Raw genomic sequence first — 13580 nt, 5'->3', positions numbered from 1 at the left:
AAGCAGAGCAACAGGTCTCCTGGCACCGCAGCTCTTATTCAAAGGATGTGAAGATAAGTATGACCTTTGGGAAACAAGATTCCTAGGCTGCTTACATACTCTGAGGCTAAAAGAGACTATCTTACATGAGCCCACCGGTGCTGATCAAGAACAGCTAGATGCAGATAGAAGGAAGAATGCTGATTGCTATGCTGAGCTAATAAGGCTGATAGATGATAAGAGCCTGTCGCTAATAAGACATGAGGCCGCAGATGACGGCAGGAAGGCTCTGAAAATACTGAAAGAACATTATTCAGGGAAAAGCAAGCCGAGGATAATAAACTTATACACGTCGTTAACGAGGCTGCACATGGCAGACAACGAGAGTGTTACCGACTACATGATAAGGGCAGAGAACGTGATTACAGCCCTGAGAGATGCAGGCGAGACCATGAGTGATGGACTGACCATAGCCATGATACTAAATGGGTTACCAGACTCCTTCAAGCCATTCGCCGTCCATGTAACACAGAACGAAGATAACGTTACGTTCACAGACTTTAGAAGAAGATTAAGGGTCTATGAAGAGTCGGAGAAAATGAACACAGCAGAATCCACAGATAATGTGATGAAAACATGTGCAAGGCAAGGCCGAGGCACCAAGACGCACGCTAGCAACAGAAGAGATGAAGATGCCAATGTGACGTGCTACAAGTGTGGAATAAAAGGACACATATCAAGAAAATGTTTTCGAAAAGTGTGGTGCGGTTACTGCAAAAGGAATACACACGATGAATCACTCTGTAAGAAAAAGGGGGGAGAAGATGGTGCCAGAAAAGTCGCAGAGGAACAGAATGGCGACCAAGACCATCTCTTCAAGGCCAAGCACACAAAGAGCGGGAAACCACCAGACAACGTGAAGATGAAAGGCATCATGGTGGACGCAGGAGCGACATCCCACATCGTGAACGACATCGGAAAGTTTAAAAGCTTCGACGATTCATTCCAGCCCGAGTCTCATTCAGTGGAGTTAGCTGACGGGACCAAGTGCAATGGAACAGCACAGAGAAGAGGAACGGCGGTGATATGTCTATTAGACGACGCCGGACGACAACACAGAGCACAGCTACGGGATGCACTGTACATGCCCTCATACCCACATGACATCTTTTCGGTGGCAAGAGCAACAAACGGAGGGGCGACAATCACCTTCAAGAAAGGGGACAGTCACATGGTTACCAAAGACGGCAGCAGGTTTGACATCCATGAAAGTGTAAATTTGTATTACTTACCAACTGTTGAGGGGAATGTTGACCAATGTAAAGGGTGTCACGACATGCAAACTTGGCATGACATTTTGGGTCATTGCAATTACGAAGATGTACAAAATTTACAAGGTGTAGTGAAAGGCATGGAGATAAGAGGAAGTGCAGTCAAACCAGCTCAGTTGTGTGAAGTGTGTACACAGGGCAAGTTCACCCAAACGAGAAATAGGGAGCCAGACAAAAAGGCTAAGATGCCCTTAGAACTAGTCCACACAGACTTAGCCGGTCCCATGTCAACACCAAGCATAGAAGGGCACAGATATACACAGTCTTTTACAGACGACTACTCTGGTACTATTTTTGTGTATTTTCTAAGGTCCAAGAGTGATACAGTGCAGGCCACAGAAAGGTTCTTAGCAGACATAGCACCTTACGGAGAAGTTAAGTGTATCCGTTCAGATAACGGCACTGAGTTTACAAGCCGAGACTTCCAGGCACTGTTAACCAAAAATAGGATTAGACACGAGACGTCTGCACCCTATTCACCCCACCAAAATGGTACAGCAGAGAGAGGTTGGTGAACTCTCTATGATATGGGCAGATGCTTACTGATAGAAAGCAAGTTACCAAATAAACTATGGAACTACGCCATACAGACAGCAGCTTATGTAAGGAACAGGTGTTACAGTAGGCGCACAAAGAAAACGCCATACGAGCTGTTCACAGGCAAAGAACCAAATATATCCAAACTTCAGAAATTTGGGTCAGTGTGTTTTGCTTACAAACAAGAGAAGGGAAAGCTCGACCCTAGGTGTGAGCAAGGTGTTTTCATAGGCTATGATAAAAATAGCCCAGCTTACCTGGTGTATTATCCAGACACAGAGAGGGTCCAAAAGCACAGATTGGTCAAATTCACAACAAAGGGGGATAAAGAAAAGGAAACACAAACACCAGAGTCATACAATGAATATGGTGATAGTGATGTACATCCCAGGGTCAAGGACAGCGATGAAAATGTTGTTGATGAATGTGATGTGGGAAATGTGCCAGGTCAAGATACTCAAAGTGCTGCTTCTGGGACTTTACCTGAACAGACTGAACGTACACAGCCGGGTAAAGTCACCGAGACTCCAAACAGAAAAAACCCACCCAGAACCAGGAGGAGACCAGCTCACCTACAGGAGTTTGAGACTGACGATACGGAGGACAAACTGCAAACATGCATGGATTTTTGTTACAGAGCAGTATGCGACATTCCTCAAACCTTCCAGGACGCCATAGCGTCACCCAAATCAAGGCAGTGGAAAAATGCCATGAACGAGGAGATGAGATCACTGGAGGAGAACGAGACCTTCAACCTCACCCAATTGCCACCAGGCAAACGGGCAGTGGGGGGTAGATGGGTCTACGCACTCAAGAGTGACATTGATGGGTCAGACAAGTACAAGGCGCGATTTGTAGCTAAAGGCTACAGTCAGAAACCAGGAATCGACTATGATGAGACATTCTCACCCACAGCTGATATGACAAGTGTAAGAGTACTCATGCAAAAGGCAGCACAGGAGAACTTAATCTTACACAAAATGGATGTTAAAACAGCCTATTTACATGCACCCATTGATTGTGAAATATATATGACACAACCAGAAGGTTATGAGAAACAGTCAAAAACAGGTGAAGAGTTAGTATGCAAGTTGCACAAATCTCTCTATGGTTTAAAGCAGTCAGGCAGAAACTGGAATGCTATGTTACATACATGTTTGACTGAAAATGGTTTTGTACAAAACCCCGCTGATCACTGTGTGTATACAAGAGAAAAGCACAGCGAAAAGGTAATCCTAATAATATGGGTTGACGATCTCATTATAGCAGCCAGCAACGAGGGTGTATTGGAAAGTGTAAAGGGGATGCTCACTGAAAGGTTCAAAATGAAAAACCTGGGAAAGTTGAAATATTTCTTAGGTATAGATTTTGAGCAAACAGAAGGTCAAGTCAAAATGTCTCAAAAGAGATATGTGAGCAAAATACTGGAGAGATTTGAAATGCAGGATTGCAAGTCCAGAGACACACCATGTGAGCCAAAACTAGAATACACAGCAGACGCTGAAAACATTAAAGAGCCAAGAAAGTACAGGGAGGCAGTAGGAAGTTTAATCTACTTGTCCACATGCACTCGACCAGATATATGTTTTGTGGTCAGTAAACTATCTCAGCACTTTGCTGAACCAACTGAAGAGCACTGGAACACAGTAAAACATGTGTTCAGATACCTTAAAGGTACAGCAGAACAGGGGTTATGCTTTAAGAGAAATGACACAGATAGACTAGGTCTGAGAGTGTACAGTGATGCTGACTGGGCATCAGACGTAACAGACAGACGTAGTACATCAGGATATTGTGCCAGTCTCAGTGAAGGAAGCTCCTTGATCTCATGGAAGGCAAGGAAACAACCTACGGTTGCACTATCTACCTGCGAGGCAGAGTACATGGCCTTAGCATCAGCCATACAGGAATACATCTACTTAGAACAATTACTCAGAGGTATAGACAAATACAAATATGCACAAACAAAGGTGTACGAAGACAACCAAGGTACTATAGCACTAGCCAGAAACCCAGTAAACAGGCAAAGGTGCAAGCACATTGATATTAAGTACCATTTCATAAGGGAGACTGTAAATAGTGGAAAGGTAATTTTGGAACACTGTCCTACTGAGCAAATGATCGCTGATGTGATGACAAAACCAGCCACCAAAATAAAGCTAAAGAGGTTTGCTCAGGATATGTTTGGCACCTAGAAGGGCAAAGAGTTAACATAGTTAAGGTAAAAGAAAAAGCCTTATTTTGTTTTGTTCTCAGGTAACCCAGTAAGCTAAGAGCGAGTGGGGGTGTTAAGTATTATTATTTGATGACGCCCTTAGTCTGTGTACTACGGTAGCAGTCGCACTGTTATTCTGTTCTTGTATGAAGGTACGTCCTAATGTGACGTCACTACGTTGACTGTTGTCGGTCTGTGAATAAACTTACCGGAGACATGCTGAAGAGAATACCGAGTCTGATTTACTTATTGTTCATACGCGATTCATGTGCACCCAAGCTTAACATACAGTATCATAATTATTTTTGTTTCATTTCATTATTAATTTTTTTTATTGTATTAAATCAAATGTGTCTTTGAAGAGGTGCTAGATTACTGAAAAACTGTTAATGTGTTTATGCACCAGGCTGCAAAAGATAAACAAGCAGTTTGACCGAGAGGCAATTCACTGCAGAATAAATTTTTATTTATTTGCACACTGAGGATTCTTCACTGGGGTGAGGCGGGGTCTGTTGTTCCCTCAGCCACCAGAAAACAGCTCCAGCTGCAGTACCCCGGGAAGCCCTCTTCTGAGAAGAAACCCTGAAGCCTTCCTCGCCGTCCACTTCCCCGGTAGCCTGTCCCTACGTCCTTATACAGGCTGTCACACTGGAAGCACCTGGAAATTTGGTACGCCTTCCTGTACTCCTGTTTGTGTCCCTCTGAGAACACATTCCAGTTGACGACACCTGAAGTAGAATGTCATAAGACAATTACAATTCAGACAGAAAAGAACAAAACCTTCCTTAATTTAGCTGACCGTACTCTTAGACAATCAACTTCATAATACTAGGATAGAAGCAGGCAGAAGTAAAGACACTTTATAAACTTACTGTAAAGCCAGTTGAAGTGGGCTTCCTTTTGGAATGACCCCTGGCTCACGATGTAGTTAAACCTCTCGCAGGTAAGGGCTAGCGTGCATATTGCAGGATCACCATCCTCGAGAACGACACGCATAAGGATCCTGCTAAATGTACCTTCAGGCAGCTGTAGATATAAAACACGACTTAATACGAATTGTCTTTTTATCTTCACCAAACCATTTGTTGTTCACCATCTCCGTTAGAATTTCTTCATCAAGCTCAATAGGGGAGGCATAGGATAAACAGTAGGTTATGGATTTTAAATGTGTACATTGATAGGCTTTAATTCCACTCCTCCATGCCAACTCCATGTTCACCTGGCACTCATTGTTTTCACAAGAGACATGCTGATTTTCTCCCCACACTTTATTCTGAACATGCAGAGGAATACTTGATTCATGGAAGGCTTTGTGGACAGCATAGACTCCATTTTCAATACAACAGAATAGTTGTTAACTTTAATCAAACAACATGATTCACATTACTCACACTCTTACTGTAATTAGTGATGAAATCAACAACTAGGACACCTAGTTGGGCTTGCCAAAATCACGCTAGTTTCATTAAGCAAATAATCAAATTATATAAATCAAAAGGCTAATGAAGCTAATGCTTTTAATAATGCTTTTGCCGAAAGCTATAGCTAACGAATAGTTGTTTTTGCAGCCGGTTAGAAGCTATCCTAAGCTAACAGATGTTTGCTTGTATTGCCTTAAGAATATCATAGTTAATGTTAGCTAATCACACTTCATTTCAAGACACCGGAATTGTTATTAATGTTAAACAGATCAAACTTTAAAAGCACTTCACATTACTCACACTCTCTGCGTTGTCGTTCATGTGGGAGTGTCACGAAAAACTAGGGAGCTGTATCTACGCGTCTGTATCTACCGGTCTGCATCTACCAGTCTGTATCTGCCGTCACCGACGCTGCAGCTTCATGCTACTCCTTTCCAGCGCTGTTTTTGCAGGGGTCTGATTCGGTGAGCTACAGCTGACCACGCCCCCCTGCAGGAGAGGGGAGTGTGCTCTGAGATCAGCTGCTGGGCTGTCAGAAGAGGGAGAGAAAAAGAGATCTCCGTCCTCCGTGTTTTATTCTTATAGAAGTAAGAAGAGAAGTAAGGGGGCAGAAACCCTCCTTTTTACGCAGCGGTCCAGACATAGACATTAGGGATGTGCATCTCCATCACTGAGGCCGATGCGATGCGCATCTCGATACGTTACCACGATACGATACATTAACGATACCTTTGAAACACCAGGCGATGCGATGCGATACGATTCACCCCTGTTGCGATACAGTTCGATACGATTTGATTCAACATTATGCGATTCGGGGCGATACGATGCGATTCAACACGATGCAAAAATAATGATACTTCAATATGGTACGACAGAGGATTTTTGTTTTATTCCTTATATGCAGCAAATCATACATTAACAAAAAAGTGCTTTACATATTTGGTACTGCACATCCCATCATGCCGTTTATTTTTTTACCTTTAAAAGCTCTCCAGAGTACAATTGTATAACACCTCACAGTTAAACAATGTAAGGATGCATTGCTCATGATTAACAATGTGCAAATAACAGCTACCATAGAGCAATGCCCATACAGCTGCCAGCCTGATGTGCTTAACACTCAGAGGCTAACACACCAGTGAGCAGAAAGCATTGGTTTCTATCTGAACAATAAAGAAAACAAATAACCTTTCACAAACAGGTATTTCATAACTGCTTACAGTAAGGAAGACATTTAAATTATTATTGGCCGTCACAGGCTGCTGTAAGCTAAACACCTCTCTCTGACAGAACACCTCACTGAGTGATTTAACTCATATGTCTCACTTTCAGGTTTCTCTTTTCAGCCGCAGACCCCATGTCGCCTCTTTATGTGCGTCGCTAAGTTCCTCGTACTACTTGTGTACTTTAAAGCGGCTCGGCATCGTTAACAATTTGCGAGTGATTTTTCAAGTTGACCGTCTGTAGTAATAGTGCCGCGCACATATACCATCAGGACGTTACTGATGGGGTGCGGCTGCGGAGTGATACTGTGTGTATGCAAGTCCGCATCTAGGACGGATCTATGTATCATGGCTGTAGACCTGTTAAGTAATAAAGATACCTCATACAAAGGTCTACGGATACCTTATTACTCTCCATGACCTGCGGTCAACTATATAGCATAAATGACTATTACACCGTCTTTCTTGAACAATCCGAAGTGTTGCCAAACGTTTGATTTGTAGGTATTTTTCGCTGCGCTGTGTTTCTCTTTCTCCTCAACTTCCGTGTGTGTTGATAACTGAGACTCTCGTTCTCCGTAGTGGCGAAGCAAATATCAAAGATCGTCTCTGCTGAACGTTGACAAGATAAGGGGATTTTATATGAATGAATCGGTTTTTTACCGATTCAAAGACGCTATGCAATCGATGCATCGCGAGTTCAACCCAAACTGTAGCCGATGTGCACTCTTTCAACCGGTGCACTCGCATCTTGAACGTTTATGCCGGTGCACCGATGCGAATCGGTGAATCTTAACATCTCTAATAGACATCAAACCTGCGACACATATTCAGTGTGCAGTTACTTTGGCATTAGGGCAGGGATATCTAGATACTTTCCAAGACATCATGAATTGTGCTACTTTTAAAGCAAGCAACGATGTTTTCAAATCTGTAATAAAAAAGCTCCTCAAAAACACTATCGAAGCAGTTCCTGCCGTTGCTACGTTAGTTCAAACAGTAACAATGGACTATTTTTCTTAGCGGATGCATGTCAATTTAAATAAATACAACTATTTTTTAAATCAATACAATCATTTCAATTAATATTGGGAGTCATGTTGTTACTTTGTTGAGAATGTGGCCTTGTAATAAGCGGGATAATGTGCACATTGCATAATGTGCCTTCATGCCGATCTACATCCCTCCGCCAAAAAAAATAAAAACGGCTCGTTCGCGGGCGCGAGCCGGCTCCCGTCGTTCACTTAAAAGAGCCGGCTCTTTGAGCCGGCTTGTTCGCGACTGACACATCACTAACACACACACACGAATGCACACACTCACAGTCAGAGACCAGAGCAGAGGAAATGCAGAGAACAAAGTGTAAAAAGTCAAACAACTCTGCATTATAGCCCCTTTCAAATTAGTTTATCATTATTTGTTTAGCCTCAAGCCGTCATTGTCACGGAGGAGCAGGGCACACAGTCTGCTTAAAACGAACTTGGCGTGCACATTCTAAAAATAGCTCACTGATGATGATGATGAGCAAGTAAAAATTGTGAATATCGTCTGTTAGCTGAGTTTCTTCCCGTGAAGTGGGTGTATCATTAATAGGTTTAGAATGTTAAAAAATGTTAAGAAGCTCTAAGACGCTGTTTTTTGCAAGACGTTGCGTCCCGCGGGGGCAACCAGGCTTAACAGGTTAAAGTGAGAACAATAGCAACCAGTGGCGGCCGGCCCATAGGGGCGCCGCCCCACCTCTTCCCACATACAAAAAAAAATATTAAAAAAATATTAAATAAAATAAAAAAATATTCAAGAAAAAATATTTCAAAAATATATATATTTTATATTTTTTATTTTTGATGAACAAGGTAAATATCATACAATTGGTATCAGTAAAATGTATAATCTACAATAAAATCTTGTTTTAAATTGTTTTACGATGTCTAAAGTTACTGATAAGTCACATGTTTCCTGCCTGGCCTTGCCCTTGGCATTAGTTTATCATTACGGGGCGCTGCCCCCGAGCCAAACAGCAGCAACCAGCACGTAGCAAAAGTCTCAATAGTAAACTGTGCCGCCGAAACATAATTTCAGCCAATCAGCGCCGTCAAATATTTTGGTCACGAGGGCGCTCACTCGGCGCCCACGTTGCTTACGTGCGTTGACGTGAGTTGTTTTTTAGACTCGTGAGGAACTGGGGTAGTATCTAGTAACGCAGTTTAGGGGGAGCCGTGACGTCATCTTCAATGAGCTCCCCAGAAAAACAACACAGCTGTTAGCTCTTAGCACTCAGAGCTCACAGCTCTTCATATCTGTTCAGAAACTAGACAAAAGTTAAACAAGTACAAACCACATACTGTCTGTGTCATGGCGAATACAGTCGCTGGTTTATTTATGTCTGTATAGGCCGTTGTTGTGAGTGTGGAAGGTCGGAGCATTTACAACGTTAGCTTAGCCAAATCTCCATTCGAAAACACGCATTTTAAAAGGTTTTTCGCCTGCCGTCTGTCTGCAGACTTGTCAAAGCCTTAATTCATGGTTTTTACTATCCGGTATCAGTATGTTGTTACTTCGGCATCATTTTGAAACGTGTATTATGTTAGAAATTAAAATCAATGTTTTAATGGGGAAATGTAGTTTAAACATGCTGTCAGTTTTAATGCTTTTATACTGAAAAACCAGAAATTCTTGTGCACAAGCAGTTAAGCTTTTATTCTGAAAATCCTTAATCTACGGTTAGTATTTAGCATGTGGCTAATATACGATTTCCTAAAGAGGTGAATTTAGTAGCGAAATGATATGGAGTGGTGCAAACCGAAGCCTACTGATTTAACACTACGACTATAGATGTCGAGATACTACCATGCTGAATATTAAATGAAGGTACAGTTTATTTGAATACATTATTGTTTACAGACGAGAGTAGCATGTGACAACATCCGGAATGACCGGAAACCAAACGAGCCGATAAGTATTTTTTAGAGTATTGATTACAGCGTTTAGAATGTGTTAAATGAAAAGTGATGAAAGAGAATATGAGGAGAAAAGGCGTGTTAAGAATATATTGAATGTGAAAAGAACCAATCCTCTGTTTAAATGCAATAACGGACATTGGAGACGAGGCGAGCCGGCTGGCGGGGAGGAGCCAGCAGAGGATATATAACAGCACCGGAGGAGAGATCCATTCTCTTCTCTTCCCTAACGAGGAGCGGATCACAGCTGTTTGTCTGACTGAACAATATCATGCTTGTGACCGACCCGCGCCTTTTTTAATTAAAGTACCCAATTGAACTTTCACAGAGACTCCATTTAGTCTCCTTTTAAAGCTTCTCTCCTGGACGGGAGAATAGCGAACACAGTTAACAATTACAATTAAATCACGGGCAAATATGTTCATCTTGTTGTAGTTGTAGCCCCCTTGACAGCGATTCTCTCTCTAGTTTAGACTGCGGTCAAGCCAGCCTCCACTCGGAAAAACCTAGTCAAGCCAGCCCTCACGTGATATTGCGGTGCGCGAATATCCTATGCATTACGGTAGAGTAAAAAAAAATCCTCCCTCTGTGTTTAGATGACAATAAAACAGAAACTGTCCCATATCAAAGACTCATTTCACTTCAGGGTGATAGCAGGACATCCCATCTAGTCACTCAGAAAAAAACAGGACATTCTGATGTAGAGTTTCAAAATAAGAGACCTTTGAAATCTTTATTGTATGAGTTATCATCCATGTTTTTAGATGAGAATAAAACAAAAACTGTCCAGTATCATAGATCCATCTCACTCCAGGGTGATAGCAGGACACCCCATCTAGTCACTCAGAAAAAATCAGGACATTCTGATGTACAGTTTCAAAATAAAAGACCTTTGAAGTCTCATATATGAGCTATCATCCCTGTTTTTAGATGAGAATAAAACAAAAACTGTCCGTATCATAGATCCATCTCACTCCAGGGTGATAGCAGGACACCCCATGTAGTCACTCAGAAAAAATCAGGACATTCTGATGTACAGTTTCAAAAATAAAAGACATTTGGGGACAGGGATGATAGCTCATATATGAGACTTCATCTTTTATTTTGAAACTCTACATCCGAATGTCCTGACTTTTTCTGAGTGACGATATGGGGTGTCCTGCTATCAGCCTGGAGTGAGATGGATCTATGATACTGGATAGTTTTGGTTTTATTCTCATTTAAAAACAGGGATCATAGGTCATACAATAGAGATTTCAAAGGTCTTTTATTTTGAAACTCTACATCAGAATGTCCTGATTTTTTCTGAGTGACTAGATGGGATGTCCTGCTATCACCCTGAAGTGAAATGAGTCTCTGATACTGGACAGTTTTAGTTTTATTCTCATCTAAACACAGAGGGATGATTTTTTTGACTCTACCGTAATGCATAGGATATTCGCGCACCGCAATATCACGTGAGGGCTGGCTTGACTAGGTTTTCCCGAGTGGAGGCTGGCTTGACCGCAGTTAGTTTAGCATACTCAGCCCGACTCAGCCTCGTTGTTCCTGGCCCTAGAACCACGATTTTATGGGGCCATTACATCACCAGAAGTCCCAATTTAAGGGGTAATTTCTCCCCCAAAAAAGTTTTTACTCACTATATCAACAGCCCCACCAAAAATATTTTCCACCAGCCGCCACTGATAGCAACGCCTAAAATGGCGGTAGAGGAGCGTGCAGCAGTGGACGACGCTGAAGTTGGCTTCCGATTCAGAGCATCCGATTCGGCAGTTAAGGGGAAAGTTAAGGGACATTTAATTTACAGCGCTGAGCGAACAATCCTCCGTGTTTGAACCTCTTAAATCGCTGCATAGCCGATTTATTTGGACTGGATTATCCCAGAGAGTCTAAAGATTATTTATAACCCAGTTTGAGATTTGTGAAACCTTTATTCTATTTGTGAAAATACAAAAAAGGGAGATTTCAGTGCTTTTTTCACATGTAGACCACATTAGATCAGGTCCTGATCTAAAACCACTAGACCTAGACTGATCAAATCTGGACTGGATTATCCCAGAGGGTCTAAAGATTCTTTATAACACAGTTTCAGATTTGTGAAACCTTTATTCTATTTATGAAAATACAAACAAGGGAAATTTTGCAGCTTTTTTAAAATCTAGACCACATTAGACCAGGTCCTGATCTGGGAAATTTTGCAGCTTTTTTAAAATCTAGACCACATTAGACCAGGTCCTGATCTAAAACCACTATACCTAGACTCATCAAATCTGGACTGGATTATCCCAGAGGGTCTCAAGATTACCTTAATTCTATTTGTGAAAATACAAACAAGGGAGATTTCAGTGCTTTTTTTTACAATGTAGACCACATTAGACCAGGTCCTGATCTGAAACCACGAGACCTACACTCATCAAATCTGGACTGGATTATCCCAGAGAGTCTAAAGATTCTTTATAACACAGTTTCAGATTTGTGAAACCTTTATTCTATTTGTGAAAATACAAAAAGGGAGATTTTGATGCTTTTAAAAAAAAAATCTAGACCACATTAGACCAGGTCCTGATCTAAAACCACTAGACCTACACTCATCAAATCTGGACTGGATTATCCCAGAGAGTCTAAAGATTCTTTATAACACAGTTTCAGATTTGTGAAACCTTAATTCTATTTGTGAAAATACAAAAAAGGGAGATTTCAGTTCTTTTTGTTTTTACATGTAGACCACATTAGACCAGGTCCTGATCTAAAACCACTAGACCTAGACTCATCAAATCTGGACTGGATTATCCCAGAAAGTCTAAAGATTCTTTATAACACAGTTTCAGATTTGTAAAACCTTTATTCTATTTGTGAAAATACAAACAAGGGAGATTTTGATGCTTTTTTAAAATCTAGACCACATTAGACCAGGTCCTGATCTGAAACCACTAGACCTACACTCATCAAATCTGGACTGGATTATCCCAGAGGGTTTAAAGATTACCTTAATTCTATTTGTGAAAATACAAACAAGGGAGATTTCAGTGCTTTTTTTACATGTAGACCACATTAGACCAGGTCCTGATCTGAAACCACTAGACCTAGACTCATCAAATCTGGACTGGATTATCCCAGAGGGTCTAAACATTCTTTATAACACAGTTTCAGATTTGTGAAACCTTTATTCTATTTGTGAAAATACAAAAAGGGAGATTTTGATGCTTTTTTTTTTATCTAGACCACATTAGACCAGGTCCTGATCTAAAACCACTAGACCTACACTCATCAAATCTGGACTGGATTATCCCAGAGGGTCTAAAGATTATTTATAACACCGTTTCAGATTTGTGAAACCTTTATTCTATTTGTGAAAATACAAGAAAGGGAGATTTCAGTTCTTTTTTTACATGTAGACCACATTAGACCAGGTCCTGATCTAAAACCACTATACCTAGACTCATCAAATCTGGACTGGATTATCCCAGAGTCTAAAGATTCTTTATAACACAGTTTCAGATTTGTGAAACCTTTATTCTATTTGTGAAAATACAAAAAGGGAGATTTTGATGCTTTTTTTTTTTAATCTAGACCACATTAGACCAGGTCCTGATCTGAAACCACTAGACCTAGACTCATCAAATCTGGACTGGATTATCCCAGAGGGTCTAAAGGTTCTTTATAACCAGTGATGCAAACACACGTATGGTGAGAAAAGAGAAAACTATTCGTAGCAGAAAAAAAACAGCGTAATATACCACCTGACAAAGGCCTGTGCTATAATCCTTCAATGAACTGCTATTCTTTATAATATACTCAGATCAATAGGAGACAGAAATATTAAGTTATAAATCAAGGGTTTTTATTATTATTTACAGCAGGGGTGGGGAACCTTTTTCCTTTAAATTTGTACAACATCCTCCAAGGGCCGTACA

The 13580-nt window shown here is 41.2% G+C and overlaps 1 protein-coding gene across 1 annotated transcript; it reads right to left on the bottom strand.

The window, feature by feature from the left end:
* Positions 1 to 4506: 4506 nt before the first annotated feature.
* On the bottom strand, positions 4507 to 10644 carry LOC307047606 (uncharacterized protein). Its single transcript, XM_079694614.1, has 3 exons — positions 5784 to 10644; positions 4935 to 5088; positions 4507 to 4790 (listed from the first exon to the last, which is right to left on the bottom strand). The coding sequence occupies exons 1-3, from the start codon at positions 5802 to 5804 to the stop codon at positions 4552 to 4554; spliced, it is 414 nt and encodes a 137-aa protein (XP_079550740.1). The 5' UTR covers positions 5805 to 10644; the 3' UTR covers positions 4507 to 4551.
* Between the last annotated feature and the right edge of the window lie 2936 nt (positions 10645 to 13580).

This window comes from Notothenia rossii (genome assembly GCF_949606895.1).
Source record: "Notothenia rossii genome assembly, chromosome: 7".
Lineage (NCBI taxonomy): Eukaryota > Metazoa > Chordata > Actinopteri > Perciformes > Nototheniidae > Notothenia > Notothenia rossii.
This window is presented reverse-complemented; position numbering and strand designations above follow the sequence as displayed.